The sequence below is a fragment of the Bos indicus x Bos taurus genome, chromosome 9, assembly GCF_003369695.1.
Source record: "Bos indicus x Bos taurus breed Angus x Brahman F1 hybrid chromosome 9, Bos_hybrid_MaternalHap_v2.0, whole genome shotgun sequence".
Lineage (NCBI taxonomy): Eukaryota > Metazoa > Chordata > Mammalia > Artiodactyla > Bovidae > Bos > Bos indicus x Bos taurus.
This window is the reverse complement of record NC_040084.1, coordinates 91,743,509-91,763,397: the sequence shown is the minus strand read 5'-3', so window position 1 is coordinate 91,763,397 and position 19,889 is coordinate 91,743,509. Positions and strand designations below refer to the sequence as shown.

Genomic DNA, 19,889 nt, shown 5'->3' with positions numbered 1-19,889 from the left:
ACTGTAAATCAACTACACTTCAGTAAAATATATATATTAAGAAAATAAAATCTGTACACTTGAAGGCAAAGGAACCTAGAAGGTTTCTCAAAATACAAGGTGATTAAAAGCTAAGTTGTTGAGATTAATTTAGTAATCTAAAAAAATGTACTCCTACTGTATGAACTGAAGAGAACAAAGAATAATACATTAAAAACCAATTAAACCAAGCAGAGAGCCATGAGAACCTGTACTAAAGTATTCGTACTAAGAAGAAAAAGGAAGGGAAGCACAGAAAATGTGTTTTTAAAAGTAATTCATAGAATTTCACAACTGAAAAGATACAAATCAAAGAGAGGCACCTATGAAAAATCCAAGTTTTCAGGTCTGAGTGTCAGGAACACATTTTTACTACTAACATAAAGAGGAGATCTAAAAGTAAGTTTTAGAAGAAAGAGAAGTTTAGATTGGGGGATAACAGTATCATTTTATGTACACACAGTACTCAGAAGATATGGGACTAAATTCCCTAAGAATTCAGAGAAAAGCAAAAAACACAGTCTTTCCTAAAGAGCTAAGAGTTGAAGCGATGAAGAATAAATAATGAAAACTAAATATCAGAAAAAGAATAGACCAAAAGCATACTAGGCCTTAGAGTAAAATCATTTCTGAAATATGAGCAACAAATACAAAGACTGAAAAAGAGAGACAGGCAGTAGTGTAATAAAGGAGGGTAATAATTACTTTTTACTTCTATGGCACGCTGTTAACTCTTACGCACGATCATATGTACTGTATCGCTTTTAGCTTCAGAATGGCCCAGTAAGATTAGTATTTAATTATTCTCATTTTGTCACTTTATAGATATATAAACTTATGGTAACTGACCTAACAAAATTCAAACTGGTATTAAGCTTCAGAAGCATGTCTCAAACCCAATTATTCTGGCTAACCCCCCAACATTCAGTTTCCAAAATAAAGCAAAGTCCACCAGGTAGCAACCAACTAGATATACACAACTGAGTCATGGAGTTGATGGTAGACAACTGTGGAGACAACCACGTAACAGCATCAACCTAACTGATAACCAAGAAGATCTGAAGACAACACATTACGAAGCTTATATGTCTACTGATCAAATAACAGCTAAGTTTTAAGTCGTCCAACCCTTAACAAGGAAGCTCACTTTCTCTAAAAGATTTAAGTCAATTAACATTATCACAGACCAACTCCATCTTTCTCACCAAAGCTAAGACACAAGATATTTTGGGTTTGAAGGCAGTATTACAAAACTAACATGGCAATAAACATGGAATGTGAAAAATTCCAAACATTGAAAACTCTCATTCTCCTAAACACCTGCTTCTCTCCTAAGAAATAACCACTGCTAAAGGCTGACAGGCTACTTATCAGAATTTTCTATAGGCATCTATGTATGTATGTGTGTGTGTATAAAGGTAAATGTATACATGTATGTATGCGACATACATACTTTAAATACAATCTGGTGCAAAATTATACTATTAACTACTTAATAATTGATTCTCTTAAAAGCCTTGCTGGATTTAGTACAACACTGAAACTCTTATAAATGAAGACCAATAATAACACTGATCCAAAATACATCATGGTCTGTATTTTGTTAGTGTCTGACATTCAAAAGTTTTGTTCAAGTATTTCTCCAACTTGGAAAATATGCCGAATATAATCTAGCTCTTTATACCTCATATTTTCCAAAACTTTTACCCATTATCAAAATATTACAATATTAAAATACTTTCCAGGGCCGCAAAGACATCCACAATGACACTAAATGGTCCCAGATTTGCTTCTTTTTAAAAAAAAAAAAAAAGGCAGTTTTCTTGCTAGGCTGAGTTGCTTCAGTCCTGTCTGACTCTACTTTGAAAACAGCTATTATTAATTTTGTAGCATTGTTGTGCTTTAAAATACCTGTACTAGCAGCTTTCTAAACAGCAGTCTGTGAAAAATTAAGAAAGAAGTTACAGAGTAGTCACATTATTAAAATCAAAAACGTGCTACCAATACAGGCTTACAGAGTAACTGTATCCTTCTCCTACAAGGAAGCTACAAGGCATGTTACTCAAAGGGTTTTTTCCCTTCACTTTTCTGCAGAGGGTGTACTGCCTGTTGTATAATACGTCTTTGCCAAGGAATGCAGGTTTCCTATGGCATCTTATTCTATGAGCAGGAAAGCAGCAGCCCAGGAGTTTGTTGCTCATTCTGGTCCAAGTTCAGCATAATGCAATAATAATTTACTACAAATCACCAATTCCTATTCCGCCTCCACCTACAACATACAGAAAAATCTCACTCAGTTATACTGAAAAAGTGAAAACAATGAACCAAGACAGAGAGCAGAAACTTCTAATTTGGCTGCTAACTATGTGCCTCTCATAAGCTGTGACTCAACAAATTTCATCATCTTTGGGTCTTGATTCTTCACCCATCTATTAAATGATATACTATCACAAGTGTTTCTGGTCTAAAACTTGTAATTTCTGGAAATCAAGTTGAAGCATTAACAAGGAAGTAAACAAGGAACCCAATCATAGAACTGATAACTACAAATGTGTAACATGAGTGTAAGGGTCTCTGCTGGGTGCTGTGCTCAGTCCCGTCTGACTCTGCAACCCCGTGGACTGTATTCCACCAAGCTTCTCCGTCCATGGAATTTTCCAGACAAGAATACTGGAGGGTATTGTCATTTCCTCCTCCAGGGGATCTTCCTGATCCAGGGACTGAACCCATCTCTTGCATTGGCAGGCAAATTCTTTACCACTGTGCCACCTGGGAAGCCAAGGGTCTCTAGCTACATCATTCTAAAATCAAAGAGAACAGGACTTTCCCAGTGGTACAGTTGATAAGACCTGCCAATGCAGGAGATGTGGGTTCTATGCCTGATCCAGGAAGATTCCACATGTTGTTGAGCAACCAAATCCATGCAACACAACCACCGAGCCCAGAAAGAGCCCACACTGCAATTACTGAAGCTCACGTGCCCCAGAGCCCACGTGCCACAAAAGGAGAAGTCACCACAGTGAGAAGCCTGTGCAGTGAAGGAAGAGTAGTAGCCTCCACTTGCTTCAACTAGAGATGGCCTGTGCACAGCAACAAAGACCCAGCACAGCCAAAAATAAATATAATTCATTTTTAAAAATCAGAGAACAGAAATGATTCTCCATGGGAGAAAACAAAAGGTATAAACACACACACACATATATAAAAATAACTTCAGTTTACTGGGTTCTATTTCTAATAATATAGCATTTAAATTCACCACAATTCCATGCTCACAATAAACTGGTTATTGTAGACAGGGTTAAAATAAAAAACTATGTAACCAAGAGGAGCTAATGAAACACGTGATCATATGAGTAGGCTCAATGTTAAGGAATTCTAATAAAATCTCATTGAACAAAATTTAAATCTTTACTTCTAGTTCACACAATTCACTACTTAACTTTTAATTATATATAAGAATCAGATGCTTGTATAAACAGAATTTAAAATCAAGCAAATTCCAAGCAGAGTTGCTTTAAGATGTCCTTATATTCACAAACACAAAATGATAGAAAAGGTCAAGCCTAAAAAACAAACAAAAACTGACTAAAAGAGTCTACAACATTTTGCCTTAAGCCTTTTTGTCTTCATCATCTCCCCCTAATCTCCATCTCTAGCCTATTCTTTAAGTACTTGACCTATATCCACCTCCACCCTGATGACATCAAATTGTCCAGATGCATGGAACTACTGTTGTATTTAACAAACCAGTGGTCTTTGGGGGTTGAGATATATGGGTGATTTCAATTCTCCCCACCCCAACTCTTTTATTCTAGGTGGGAAAAAAATGCCCCCTCATCTGACCCATCCTGCCAAATTACCTTCCTCCTCAAACGTTTTGCTCCTCCTGATTTACCATCACTGTAACTGGACCACATCATCTTATCTACCCTGTAACTCAAAGCCATGGCACCACACTCTTCCTTAAAACCCTTCAGAATCTCCATTCTCCTGATTAAAAAGGAAATCTCGGGCATTGTATATACAAAGACCCTTCATCTGAAGATCCTTACCCATTTCCCTGAAAAAGATCTTTTGACTTTGCCTTATACATGTCTCATACTCTGTCCAACATTATATACAGAGAATAGTGTACACATACTACAAATGTCTACACCACTACTCTTTGTATCATAGGATTCATATTATCTTTATTCTTTGTGATAATCCATTCACAACCCCAACCCTTTTAAAATATGAGCTGAGAAAAAGGATGTAATAAACATGGTAACCACTCTGCAATGCCTGATAGATGGCAAACACGCATAAATAACAAAGCTCAAAGGACCTGCCAACTACATTCTAGTATTCCTTCCAACCACTAGTTGCTGTTACATTAGAACTTTCATGGGTTATTACTGTGTTCTAGCAATTTGACAACTGTATTATAATTAAAATAGAATGAAAAAATTAGTCTGACAATCCTGTTGTTCTGTCGCTCAGTCATGTCTGACTCTGCAACCCCATGGACTGCAGCATGCCAGGCTTCCCTGTCCTTCACAATCTCCTGGAGTTTACTCAAACTCATGTCCATTCAATCGATGATGCCATCCAACCATCTCATCCTGTCGCCCCTTTCTCCTCCAATCTTGAAGGACTAGCAAAACAAAGTAAGCACTCACAGAATTATTTGGAATTACTCCCTGCTTAACAGCTCTAAGAGGTCTGAGATAGCTAATCTTTTGATTTTTGCAAAGGATCAAATCAACCCAAGTACTGACTGGGAAATTTTGTACTAGCAACAAAACTGCGGTAGTGGTAGCCTCCTTTAGGGCAACTCCTTTAGAATATTAATTGTCTTCAGCTAAGTTCGTCACAACCCTTTTTCTTGTAATCACTACCAAGGCCTTTTCATACTGTTCATGGGTTCTCAAGGCAGGAATACTAAAGTATTCCTCAGTGATCACTGCAAAGAAATAGAGGAAAACAATAGAATGGGAAAGACTAGAGATCTCTTCAAGAAAATTAGATACACCAAGGGAACATCTCATGCAAAGATGGGTACAATAAAGGACAGAAACAGTACAGACCTAACAGAAGCAGATGTTAAGAAGAGGTGGCAAGAATACACAGAAGAACTATACAAAAAAGATATTAATGACCCAGATAATCACAATAGTGTGATCACTGACCTAGAGCCAGACATCCTGGAATGTGAAGTCAAGCGGGCCCTAGAAAGCATCACTATGAACAAAGCTTGCGGAGGTGACGGAATTCCAGCTGAGCTATTTCAAATTCTAAAAGATGCTGCTGTGTAAGTGGTGCACTCAATATGCTAGCAAATTTGGAAAACTCAGCAGTGGCCACAGGACTGGAAAAGGTCAGTTTTCATTCCAACCCCTAAGAAAAGCAATACCAAAGAATGCTCAAACTACTGCACAATTGCACCCATGTCACACGCTAGTAAAGTAATGCTCAAAACTCTCTAAGCCAGGCTTCAGCAATACGTGAACCGTGAACTTCCAGATGTTCAAGCTGGTTTTAGAAAAGGCAGAGGAACCAGAGATCAAATTGCCAAGATCCGCTGGATCCTGGAAAAAGCAAGCAAGTTCCAGAAAAACATCTATTTCTGCTTTACTGACTATGCCAAAGCCTTTGACTGCTTTATTGACTATGCCAAAGCCTTTATTGTGGATCACAATAATCTGTGGAAAATTCTGAAAGAGATGGGAATACCAGACCACCTGACCTGCCTCTTGAGACACCCTGCATGCAGGTCAGGAAGCAACAGTTAGAACTGGACATGAAACAACAGACTGGTTCCAAATGGGAAAAGGAGTACGTCAAGGCTGTAAATTGTCACACTGCTTATATAACTTACATGCAGAGTACATCATGAGAAACGCTGGGCTGGATGAAGCACAAGCTGGAATCAAGATTGCCAGGAGAAATATCAATAACCTCAGATATGCAGATGACACCACCCTTATGGCAGAAAATGAAGAAGAACTAAAGAGCCTCTTGATGAAAGTGAAAGAGAAGAGTGAAAAAATTGACTTAAACAAGGATCATGGAATCCGTTCCCATCACTTCATGGCAAATAGATGGGGAAACAGTGGCAGACTATTTTGGGGGTCTCCAAAATCACTGCAGATGGTGACTGTAGCCATGAAATTAAAAACGCTTACTCCTTGGAAGAGAAGTTATGACCAACCTAGACAGCATATTAAAAAGCAGAGACATTACTTTGCCAACAAAGGTCCGTCTAGTCAAGGCTATGGTTTTTCTAGTGGTCATGTATGGATGTGAGAGTTGGACTGTGAAGAAAGCTGAGCCCCGATGAATTGATGCTTTTGAACTGTGGTGCTGGAGAAGACTCTTGAGAGTCCCTTGGACTGCAAGGAGATCCAACCAGTCCATCCTAAAGGAAATCAGTTCTGAATGTTCACTGGAGGGACTGATATTGAAGCTGAAGTTCCAATACTTTGTCCACCTGATGCGAAGAGGTAACTCACTTGAAAAGACCCTGATGCTGGGAAAGATTGAAGGTGAGAGAGAAGGGGACGAAAGAGGATGAGATGGTTGGATGGCATCACCAACTCAATGGACATGAGTTTGAGTAAACTCCGGTAGTTGGTGATAGACAGAGGACTGGCGTGCTGCAGTCCATGGGGTCACAAAGAGTCAGACACGACTCAGCGACTGAACTGAACTATCTGAACTACCAAAGCAGAGATAGATCTCTATGAGAGGTTCTGAGTGCTCTGACAGAACAAGAACATGAACTGGGATTGAGAAACTCCTGTCCAATAAGAGAAATTGTTACATGGCATATTAAAAAAAAAAAAAGCCAAATATGCTAAGGATCCTAACAAAAAGCAGTCACTATTACAGCTCAATAATCTTCCCTTGTGGCTCAGATAGTAAAGAGCCTGCCTGCAATGTGGGAGATCCAAATTAGATCCTGGAGTCTGAAAGATCCCCTGGAGAAGGAAATGGCAACCCACTCCAGTATTCTTGCCTGGAAAATCCCACAGACCGAGGAGCCTGGCAGGGCCCCAATCCATGTTGTTGCAGAGTCGGACATGACTAAGCGACTCACACACAAACCTCAATAAAGCATTTAAAGGTGGAGGGCACTTGCTGGCTTGTTAAATGCTTACAGAAAAACTACTCAGAGAAAGAAGTCATTTCAGCAACTAACATGCAATATGGAAAAAAAAACTCACTTTGATGATTTTTATTCAAAGGGGTTGACATTTAGCCAGGTACAAGATAAATAACCTGCATATAGTTTTTAAGATTTTATTAGGTAAATGCACATTAGCATTATCAGGAAACTTCCTATTTCAAGAAAACTACACAAGCCAACTACTTTCAGAGTCCCTCAACTGTGGGTAATATTTTTAAACAGTATTTTCTTAAGAGTCCATTGTACATGTTTGCATGAATGCTCAGTCGCGTCCAACTCTTTGCAGTCCCAAGGACTGTAGTCCACGGAGGCTCCTCCGTCCATAGGATTTCCCAGGCAAGAACACTGGCATGAGCTGCCATTTCCTCCTCCAGGGGATCTTCCTGACCCAGGGATTGAACCTGCATCTCCTGCACTGGCAGACGGATTCTTTACCACTAAGCCAAGGAGAATACATGTGTCCTTATCACTAAATGAGGTCTGCGTTCTGTGCCCAGTTAATGGGGTTTCTCTTCTCTTCCTTTAATGAGTCAGTGTAGCTACATAATGAAAGTGTCACAAATGGGAGATCAGAAGAAAGGAACGAAGCTTTTCAAAGTTTGCCCCTTTGGCTGCATTGTTTGTCACGTTTTCAAGAAAGAATGCTCGCTCTGCAGTTAATATGAAAAAGAATTTAGTTGCTCAATCTCACTACGTGCGGAAAAATAAGAAACATGCGTTTCCAGTACACACCCACACACCAAAACTTAGTACAAATTCCACGAGGGCGGAGGCTTTTTTTTTTTTTGGGTCTGTTTTGTACACTTACATCTCTAGAGCCTAGAGTAAGTGTCTGCACATGTGTACATGGTGGCAGGTGTTCAAAAAACCATGTTGAATAAATATTTTCACTAAGGCAGCTTTTAAAAGTATTTTGTTTCTGTTTTTGATGTTAAAATAAGGCTTATAAAGCTCAATTATAATTCTGATTTGCAAATAGTATACTATTAACCAAGTTCTCAGGTTTCAGATTAAAGCAGGGTCATAAAAATTATGGCCCAGGGCCCATTTCTGTAGCCCCTCAGGCCAAGACTGGTTTACATTTTAAAAGAATTGTGAAAAAAACAAGATTATGCAAAAGAGACCTTAAGCAGCCCATTAAACCTAATTTTTACCATCTGACCCTCTACAGAAAGTCTACTGACCCTGTGAATTGAGATTTCATTCAAAAGAAAACCAAAGTTGGGACTTTCCTGATAGTCCAGTGATTAAGATCCCATGCTTCCCTGCATGGGGCAAGGGTTCAAACCCTGGTTAGGGAGCTAAGATTCTGCATGTTAGACAGTGCAGCAAAAAATTAAAAAAAAAAAAAAGAGAGAGAGAGAGAATGAAAGCTTTAACTTACTTTCACCTATGAACTGAAAATCTGTGTTACCAGAAACATCTTTCACTTAAGACCTCCATTGTCTAAATCTCTAAATTAGCTTATTTGATTTGAAGAATACCAAGGAAATGACCTTTGTTTTTTTTTTTTAACCAGAGGATAAGTGGTTATAATGACAAAGATAATAAGTAAAGAAGGATTACAGTTGATTTACATTTAATATTTTACATACTAAAACATAAAAATGGATAAAAAAACAAAATGGAATACAAACAGAAAAAGAAAAAAAGAAGCCAAATTATATTTCAAAGGAATAGCAAGAATACATTAAGAGGGAAAAAACTAACCAAGCAACTTTGAACGCAGCATTTTGACTTTATACCCTCAGGCTAAAAAAGATGAACAAATACTCAATTGTAGTTAATAGGCTTGTTTTGAGATACATGGGTTAGCAACTCTGAAACTACTTTCTGTGTATTTTAGGATCAAACAATACACAAATATATTGTGGACAACGGAAACTAGTGTTTTCTCACTACCGAAAAAGGAATTACAAATCTGCAAAGGGGAAAGACTAGAATGAACCAGTGAACAGTGTTGGACTGTTACTGGAGACAGGATGAATTCATGGCATTTTAGAGACACAGATGGACAAAAAAAATTTCTTGTATATTGATATAATATATATATATGTATATATATATATATAAGCATGTTCAAACAAATACACAATTTCTAGCTCAATAACCACCAAAAGAAACTAAGGTTCCTCAGAGAAATGGCTGATTCTAGAGTTGGGGTGGGAATATCTTATTATACAAGAAGTGAATACCCAAAAACTGATGAGCACATGTTGAAGATACAGGAGCCAGCGTGAAGGAGCTGTGCCATCAAAAGACCCCAATGAATAAAAAATAATCTTTGAATTCATACTGATATGCATACATACATAAACGGGGAGAAGAAACAGCTATTGTAGGAGGCCGATAATTAAACAATAGACTCAGAAAATGACCATCTGAGTACTGATTCAGGCAAGAATTGGATGCTTAAAAAAATAAAGGGTGAAAGTTTGATGAGTAACAAGCTATTTGTATAGTTTCAAAAATGACTTCCCATAAGATATTTGTTACAGGTAATTCCCTAACAGTTCAGTGGTTAGGACTCCACATTTCCACTACAGGGAGCACAGGTTCAATCCCTGGTCAGGGAAGTAAGATCCTGCAAGCCTTGCAGCATGGCCAAAAATAAATAAATCCATTTTTTAAAGAAATATTTGTTACAAAAGGAAAAAAGACATTTTACAACAGAAAAACCTTGCAGAAAAAAGTTAACATCCTTTTTAATGGGATACGTCATGCGCTTCCTGAGGACACAGTATCTCTTTTGGATTACTCCTGCCAAAAACGCCTAACCTGAAACTAATCATGAAGCATCAGAGGACAATTCCAGATTGAGGGAATTCTAAAAATAACTGGCCCATTCTCATCAATCATCAAAGGGCATAAAAGACAAATAACCAACTGCTCCAGATTAAAGGACACTAGAGAGACAAGTGTGATGTGATTTAGATTTCCTTTCTACTCAAGACTTAACTGATACAATTAGTGAAATCTGAAGGTCTGCAGACAACTGCATCAACTTCCTGATTTTGATACCTGTACTGTGGTTGTTTTCAGAAAATACAGTTAATATTTAGAAATAAAAGGCATTAATTGCAATTTACTCCCCAAATGTTCAGAAACAAGGTTTACAAGTCATTTATGTGCACTGCAAAGAGAATAAGAAAGCAAATATGATTACATGTACTAAATAGTGAAATCAGGATGAAGTGTATATAAAAATTCTTTATCATTCTTGCAACTCTTCTGTAAATCTGAAGTTGTACAAATAAAGTTTAAAAAGTGGGGAAGAACCGTTAATTTATATTTGGACATCATACCAGCAAACAGAATTGTGAAAGATCGAGTGATGGCTCCCCTGTACACAGCTGGCTGTCCTTTACATCTCAACCAGGAGCTGAGTGAGACCTGGTCCTTCCAGTCTCGGCTCTAACACAAGCGGCGCTTCCTTGGGAAGGTCACACTGGCCGGCCTCAGAGTCCTCGTTTGTGAAATGAGGACAGCACCTATCCTACCTTTCTCACAAGTTTATCCTAAGACCCACTGAAACATAATAATGGCTGGGGAAAATAAGCACATATAAAACACCATATATTATAAAGTGGTTCGCTTTTTAAAATGTTTGGTAAATAAAAAGTACTTTAAAATTACCCAAGCCAGACATTTTTTTTTTTCATCACAGCAAGCGGCTGTTTTAGAAACTAGACATTTGCTATGTGTTTTGGTTTGGAAAAATTTTTAACTTATCCAACATTCTTCTTACCATTTCAATAAATTCAAATACCTGTATCTTTTTTAAACCATAAAACTTTATAGTAGCAAGACATTACTAAAGAAAGTAATTAACCAAGGCATTATCAACCTTTTTAAAAAAAAAAATAAGATACAGTTGACATAAAACCTGTATTAGTGTCAAGGGTACTGGTCAATCTTTTAGATACCATGACCCAAAATAAAAAGACCATTATATCATTTCCCAAGTTTCCAAAATCATAAAATACATAATCCAAACTTTCATCCTGCACTTACAAGCTACTCAAATCAGCCCCAAGGAATCAAATCAAATTCAGAAAACAGTGTTCATAAAAGAGAAAGAGACACCAAATTTTTTTCATGTACTTAATTAAAGAAAAAGTTTTAGAAATAAAAATAATCAATCCTCCCCAATTCATAAGGGTTTGATCACCACTTAAAATTATTTAATATTTGCAGAGACTAATTAATATATCATGACAAAAGAAAATATCCCTAAAGCTATACTTTCTAAAAACAGTTATGATTCCAAAATACCAAATGGAGATTCAATAGGATAGGCAAATTAGTATAAAATGGAACAGTGTAGCTTGTCTTCCTTCCCCATTGTTGAAAAGATCAGATCACATTCATGTTTAAGAAGTCTACTCCCTCAATCTCTATTTTGAACAGTAGACAAGCAACCTGGACTCTGTAAAAGTGAAATATTGAGAGTAGACCAGGCAGAACTGAGCATAGAGAGAAGTGCTGCAGCCACCCCGGCCCTAGCAAAGAAGCAAGCCCGGAGTCAGTAACGCCTGCGCAGCCGCACCAGCTCTGCAGCAAGGGCACTGCGCTCAACGCTGATGAGGTGAAAGAGAAAGGATGACAAGTGCATAAGCTCCAAGACGGTGTGCTTTTTGCCAGTCTTGTTTACAACTGTACCTCAGCAGATAGAAAAGTGCCTGGTAAATAGTAAGTATTCATTAAGTATTGGTTAAATGAATAAACAAATAAATCAAATCCTAGGTCTTTCAAGTCAGCCTCTACAAATCATACTAAGTTGCAGAATTATCTTAATGAATTTAACATACATTGAATTAAAAGCCATAAACTTTTTTTAAAAACATGAACAAATCATCTCTATTCCCCATTCTGACTAACTACAGCAATGTCAGAGTTCCTAATGTATCTCCTGACCTATAGTAGATAGCATATTTACATACTCTTCCTTGAGTTTAAAATATGGTGTATCAGAAACTGGTACAGCAGAAATAGAAAGATGAAATAAACGCATAAAATCAAAATCAGAGAGACCAAACACATCGTGTTTACCACCAAACTTAAGAGAACTAACTCAGACAAGGAATCAGAAGCCATGGTAACATTTCTCACGGGCATTTATGTCTTATAATAGTACCTCTAACAAAATCTGCTCCTCTATAATTAGAAAATCCAAAATTTGATTTAGTCTTGTGTCTCCAATACTACAGAGTATCTGCCAGTTATCATCTTATAGTTTGAAGAACTTCCTCAAAATATAAGATGTATTTCATTTCCAACCATCAAATTCAGAAATTAGCAATTCACCCATCTCACATAAGTAATATTTCTTTTACAAAAAATTACGTGGAGCAGAATGCAAGTAAATGCACAAGAGTTTAGATATGATTGATGCTCACTCGTAAGCACAACTTTTTTTTCACTTCACCTATTTTTTGTGAAGAAATTCAACTCATTCCCTACATGCTTGCTTTAAGCTTACCAATATATTCTAAGTGACAACTTCATTCTGCTTCCCAAGCACTTCCCATACAATCAAGACATCATTTGACTACCAATTTAAACCTCATCATTTTCCAAAGGGCCTGCCTTATGTGGGTTATAATCATCTTACTATGCTTCTTGTGTCCATGCTGCTGGAAAGCAGTCTGTACAAGCAGGAGTAGAGAGGCACAATCCTGAGAGAAAGGAGCAGAGAAAGATGTTGAGAAAACAAAACCAGATAAAGTGCGCTCACTCAAGAGTTCAGGAGCCCAGCCAGTGTTCAAGGTCAAGGTTGATTACATTCTCTCATACCATTACGAGTTAGCAGTTGTCCAGTACAGGAAAACTGGCCCTAGAAAGAAATACCTAAAATTTCATGTACAAGCAGCAATATCAGCATTAATTCTATGCCAACTATAGTTCTAAAAAAAGAGGAGCAAGTGATCATAAAATATGACTATTTAGAAGACTGGGGAATACTGTCCCCCAAATGCCAATCAAATTACTGTAACAAACTCACTGCTAGCCTAAAATAAAAATGACTGAACTATATATATCTCATGAATTTCAATGTTGCCAAAAAAATTTTATGCTTAATCCTGAAAATGACTAAAACACTCTCAAATCATACAGTCCCCCAAATCATTATCAACCTCAATTATGCTTGTACTCTAACTTTATTCATTAAAAAAACTTTTACCATATGTTGTTTTAAAATGAAAAAACAAAGCATAAAGGGCTTGAAAATACCATAATTACAATATAAAACTTAGGACTGATTCAGCCTAACTGGAACTTTCAATGAAATAGTCCCCTCCCTGCTCTCCCCTTAGTAAGAATCGTAAGCAGAGTTTTTATTTTAAATTTTCCATCTAAACTACTATAAACCTACAATTTCATAAAATGACCCTCAAAACAATGCTTATACCTACTAAGTCCTCCAAAGTATTAATTTCATATTTAGTCAGTGAATCTTGCAACTAATAGGAAACCTAAAAATCTCATATCATTTATTTTACACCAGAGAAAACCAAATGTTCAAAAATGTTAACTGCCTTGGTCCAAGTCATTCAGCTGCCTACTATATCATCAATCCATGCATTTGAGAATCTTTATTTAGCATATACCAAGGCATTATGCTATGTACCAAGGATATGAAGCAATGAAATTATGTGGTCACTGTCCTCATGGAACTTATAAGGTGGGGGAAATTACTCCTAATTACTTAAAACTGTAGTCATCATTACAAGGAAAAACACAATGTTTCAAGGCAGTTTAACAGGGGACCTAAATCAGTGATTCTCAACCACGGTTGACTTTGGCCCCCAAGGGACACCTGGTACTATCTGGAGCCATTTCTGGTTGTCACAACAAGGGACTCTAGTGGGTAGAGACCAGGGCTGCTGCTGAACAGCCTGCAGTGCACAAATCAGCTCCTCACAGCAAACGATTATCCAGCGGAAAAGACCAACAAAGCCCAGGCTGAGGATCCCTAACCTGAACACCGGGGCAGGGAGAGGGCAGTGAAGGCTTCTTTTCTAATACTAAGACTGCTACATCTTTAAGAGATTTTCACAAAGTAGAAACCAAAAAAATCTTCTAATCGTTACAATTAACCAAAACTCCCACTGGAAAGTTAAACCAGAAGAGACAGAGATATTCCCTGATACATGAAAATCAAAGAAAAAGGCAATGGTCTATAGCTGCTTCACATAACTTCCCCTTCCTGAACTGCAAGGGGAAAATATAAAATCACATTTCACACGCTTTTATTACTTCCACTACCTTTGCCACTGTCCTCTACCACCCCATGCCTACTACCAGATACTGGTGGAAAGACTGTAAGTCCTCTAGATAGGCAAACGAATACCCTGGATACAAACTTGGAAATGGAATAAAACAAAGAAGGGATTTCACTACTGGTGTAAAGACAAGGCAGAGAAGAGGAAAATATACTGGGTGTTAAACTGACTCTGGAAAGTCTACAACCTGACAGTTTAAAGGGTGAGCTATGTGACTAACCAAAGGATCCTAAGAACAAAAGACACTAATAATTTAGATATCCTACAGATGAGTAAAGAATTTAAGAACCAAGGTAAATCCAAAAATTAATCTGCAATAATTTTACACACACAAGCATAACAGATTCTTATATTCTTAATGTAATAATTCTTATATTTTCCACATATTAAGAGTTCCTATATTACTAAAGTGCCCTCGCCAATTAAATTATAATTTTCTAAGAAAAGGGTTATGAACTGATTTTGTATTTTCCTTCTTTAAAAAAAAAAAACCTACCATAATGACCTCCATAAAGAAGCATTCTTAAGGACTGAGTACAGATATGCAACTCACGTATAAAACTGCTGCATTCCAGTAATAAACTGGTCCTAAGGTGAATACACAGATTTAAAAAGATGAACAGGAGACCCTTCCAACCGAGGTGAGGGCTCTAAACGATCCTAACAAGTAAGCGCCACCATCTCTGAGCAGCAGCAACTGCGATACCTTGTAATGATGATAACTCTTCTGGAGTCAACTGCTCGGGTCAAGCACTGACCCTTAGGGAATCCTGTATTTCAATCTGGACAATATTCTTTCATCATTTCAGAACTGACATTAGTGGTCATGGGATTAAACTTTCATCACAATGATGCTTAACTGGAAATTAAAGTTTCCCAACAAAACCAGCACAGAGGGCACTTAATCAATTCCTGAGCCTCAATCTCATTTCACTGATGACAATTAAGAGGAATTTACCACACACAAAAAAAGATCCTCCGACAGTGAATGTGAAAGTGGGGTGGGGAGGCCATAAAGCGCCTTTGACAAAAGGGGAGGGAAGGCTGGCAGGCAGGAAGACATGCCAATCATGACTGCTTCCTAGCGTTATGCATAAGACCAGATTTTCGGACCGAAACTTAGCCACAATTTTCAGATTAAAGACCTATATTCTTAACTTTACAAATCCATGGCACATTTCTGTTTTCAAGCCAATGTTCGCTTGTTTTTTTAAGCAAGTCATAAAAGCTAAGCATTTCATATTTTGAACATTATGCTTACAGATAAATTGTGTTGCCTTATCAAGTACGTGGCATTTGACAATTCAGTGCTTCAAAGATAATTTTAAATTTGCCAGAGAAAGTTTTGTTGGGCTCAGCCCAAGGATAAATGCCTTTAAAAGCCAAATTAATTTTAAGGAAACATTCTAAAACATCCTTGTCTCCTAATTCTGTAATTCAGATTCCTTTATTTTTGCACTTTGTAACATATGATTTAATGGAAAAATATTACTGAACTATTTCCCACTATATACTTTCAACCACAAATTTTTACTATACTAGCAAGCATAGATATTCACAGAAACTTTTTTCAAAAATCAGGAAAAAAAATTATCTATTTTGAGTTTAAACCCCCTTAAAAAGTACATTCTTCTGAATCTTCTTCAAAATATATTTCCCTTCCTCAATTCTATAACTATGCTGTGCGCCAACCCCATTTTCAGAGGTGTGAGCATAATACTAGTAAACAAGAGAGTAAAAAGATGGTTTAAGTTCTTTGAAAATATATAAGGGGGAAAAAATACATACGGGGAAAGGAGACAGTGTTACATAAACTAAAGTGGGAATACCACTACAAATCTCAAGTTCTTGTGAAGATTAGATGAGAAAAGAGCTGAAACATCAAGCTAGTCATGTAAATATTAGGCTCCTTATCCTTCATGTCAACAGTAAAATAAATAAAACCAACTGTAACATTTCTACTCCTCCCTGCTCCATTGTGATCAACCACAGTGTACTAACCACTTGTTTGTATCTATCACATGGCAGGGAGGGCTGAGAATGGAGGGTACATATTAGGAACCCCCAAGATAAACAGGAGACACCCATCAAAAAAGTCTAGGGTACATCAAATAATTGGAAGGCAACAGGAGAAACCTTTTTTATATATAATTTAAATGAAGACCACTACTTAGTGCTTGTAGCACTACATGTAGCAAATAAAAAAGCTACACAGACCTGTTTTTCCCCCTCCCCTGCAGAGCTGTGAAATTATCAACAATAAATTTCATATAGTATGCTTATTTTTTATTTCAGATTTTAAGGACAAGTGAAAGCAGATTTTATAAATTTGATCCAAATTATCAGCTACAAATTCATAAATAAAATGGAAAAGATTCCGAAGTTTACACTCTAATCTCTATCAAAAAGCAGTAAAGAAAACCTTGTATTCAAATGAAAATCCTTTCAAAAAAAAAGGCTTTCTTTCATATAACTGTCACAGCTATCTGCTTTAATATGGAAAGTCTAATTCACATGATTGTTAGATCTAACTTTTAGCCTCTTCTAAGTTTCTCAAATGCTAATTCTCCAAAGAAGGAAGGAAGGATAGAAGGGAGGGAGGGAGGAGGGAAGAAGAAAAGAAGAATTGTTTAGACTATCACTATTAGACTATACTGAACAGAGTATTAGTGCCTCCACATGAAAAGTTCATAAAATTGATGCAAATCTAATTAACATCATATTAAAATATTTGTATCTAAGGCATACAAGTACGGATAAGCTGTGTAGACATCTACTTGTTAAATGTTTAACATAATTAAGTCTATTCACATTAGAGTGTTTAAAAGGTTTTAAAATATTTTAGGGCTTCCAGGGTGGCTACACAGTAAAGAAGCTGCCTGCAATGCAGGAGACCCGGGTTTGATCCCTGGGTGGGGAAGATCCCTGGAAAACGAAATAACTATCTATTCCAGTAATCTTGACTGGATAGAGCCTGGCAGCCCATGGGATCGCAGAGTCGGACACGACTATTTTTATCGAAACGTGTCTCCCTTCAGACTAGCAAACTCAATCAAATAGTGAAAACTGGACAGCTGCTTATTTAAAATCTAGCCTTATGTATGACACGTGAAGGAACCCGTGGGAAATGCCTCTCCCACATCTTTCCTCTCGGCATGCACAGCTCTGTTGCTTTATGTCGTGATGATGAGAAGAGTTTGGGGGGGGGGGGGTAAAGACAGGGGAAATTTGCAGAATAACCTCGCCTCCCGACCAACCATCCCCTTAAGCTTAAGTCCCCGGTTGGCAGGTTACCTAGCCAACAATATCTCGGTTATAAACAAACACTGCTTGCAATGTGACCACAGACGATCATCCCAGGAGGTGCTTTTCCACCACTTCCCACCCCCTACTACCCCCATCAGTGCCTGCCTCATTAAGGACCGGGGGAAGGCCTGAAGTGGGGATGCCTGGCCTCCAAGTTAAAAATCCCGCAGGCCCAGGAAAAGAGGTGGGCGGGCCAGGCCTCGGCGGAACTGACCCGCAGAGAGACCCGTCGGGAGCCTCCGGGGGAGGGCCCAACCGGTGGCCTCCCCTTCCACCCCCGCAGCCACTCGGGAGTAGGTGCTGGAGACACCGGAACCTCCCCCGCCCCCACCACCACCCCGGGATCGGGGGAGGGGCGCCGGGACCGAGAAACACCCCTCCCCCACGGGCACGGCCAGCAGCCGCTCGCCCCACCCTGGAGAAAGCCCTGCGGGCCCGTGCCCAGTCCTCCCGCGGCGGGCCTTGTCCTGGGCCGGGGGTCGAGGGTCGGAGGTCGGGTGGGGAGCGTGGGCAGGAGCGGGGGAGGGGAAGAGGAGAGGCGAAGACTGCAATACCAACCTCGCTATTGAAGGTTTTCACAGCCTCCATGTTGTCGGTGCGGAGGCCCGGAGCCCGGCGGCGGAAGAGGCGGCGGCCACTGCACTGGGTGGGGAGAGCGAGACGGGGACGGCGGCGGCGCCGCGAGGAGGGTGGGGGGTGTGAGGGGGCGGGCGCGCCGACGGCGGCGGGGACGGGGGGTGGGGGGCCGGGCCGCTGCGACCCCCCCGGGCCCGAGGGAAAAGGCGAGGCAAGCACTGGTGGGGAAGGGCTCTCCCTTAGGGGCGGCGAGGCCCCGGCATGGCCGCTAGGGCAGGCGGAGCGCCGGGCAGGGGAACAGAGGCGCTGCCGGGGCGGGTCGGCGGCGGCGGACGGGGGGGGAGGGGCCGGGCCGCGGCGCCTTCTCTTCTCCGCCCCGCTCGGTCTCGGGCTTCCACCCTCTAGCCCCGGTCCCCGACTTCTTTCCACCCCCTCCTTCCTCTTTCCTCCGGCGGGCTCCTGTTTCGCCTCCCCGCCGCTCGGGGCCCGTAGGAACCAGCGGCGCGCCGCGAAGACGGAGGAGGAAGCGCTGGCAGCGGCGGCTGCGGCATCCAATATGGCGGACGCGAGTCGGGCCGCGCAGCTCGGAGATCCGCGGCGCCGGCCAGCGCGCCCCCTGGCGTCGGGACCGCGCGGGCCTGGGCCGCCGCGCGGAACCATCGAGCGCGCGCGCGCGCGCGGGCGGGCCAGAGCGTCGCCGCCGGGAGGCCGGGCTCAGCTCTACCCACCCCCACCCCCGCGTCCCCCCCACACACCACCTCCTCGCCGCTGCGGGAATGCGGGCTGCAGCCCCTTGGAGCGCCCTTGCAGGGGGAGAGAGCCACTGCAAAGCGTAGATGTTAAGAAAAACCCAAATCCCGCCCCCACTGCCCTCCTGGCAAGTTTAGGCAATAATATCCGCGTTTCCGTTGTTTCCATAGGGACTGGCCTCTTTACACGAGGTTTAGTTGATTTTTTCAAAACTTTACTGGACGTTGGCCTCGAGGTTAATAGGCAGAAAACTTCCTAGTTGGTCACTTATTTGGGAACGATGTGCCCAAGCATTTTTAATAGCGTCGGGAGAAAACGTTTAGAAACAAAAGCTTGGGATTCGGGCGGGGGCAGGGGAACGAGGGAAGCACGCCTGCAGCCAGCTTCTCGGTGCAGGAAATGCACGCTGCATAAAATCCGGGGGGGACTGGCGTGGTGCAGACAATGAGTGCATTTGTCTGCGCGGCGGGAAGCGGTGCCCAGAACGCACGAGATCTGCATAGGCGAAAGGGCACCCGTCCTCTATAAACAGTTAATTATTCTAAAGGAATTTTGCCCCAGGTTGCTGAGAATCAGATGGTGAATACAGTTTTTCTAGATGAAGTAGGAGATGCTGCTAGCAAAATGCCTCCTCTGTCACTTGATGCGATGTAAGATAACCGATACCAAATTAAAAGTGAGCATTTAAATGAAAAGTTAGGTGTGTATCAGTGAACCCCAGACACCACTGTCGTTTTGCTGGGAGTCGTTTTTCAGCAGTTGCTGCTCGTCAAAGGAAA

General features: G+C 40.2%; 1 protein-coding gene across 3 annotated transcripts in view; it reads right to left on the bottom strand.

Annotated features, from left to right (window-relative positions):
- Positions 1 to 18,973, bottom strand: part of SCAF8 (SR-related CTD associated factor 8) — an 86,961-nt gene extending 67,988 nt beyond the window's left edge. Inside the window, exons 1-2 of one of the 3 annotated variants that reach the window (XM_027551912.1) lie at positions 18,779 to 18,911; positions 18,343 to 18,476 (exon numbers count right to left, since the gene is read on the bottom strand). In XM_027551912.1, the coding sequence (XP_027407713.1) occupies positions 18,343 to 18,476; positions 18,779 to 18,911 (267 nt within the window). Of the gene's footprint in view, positions 1 to 12,806; positions 12,871 to 18,342 lie in introns of all 3 variants that reach the window. The other 2 variants (XM_027551911.1, XM_027551910.1) reach the window with 2 other exon arrangements.
- Between the last annotated feature and the right edge of the window lie 916 nt (positions 18,974 to 19,889).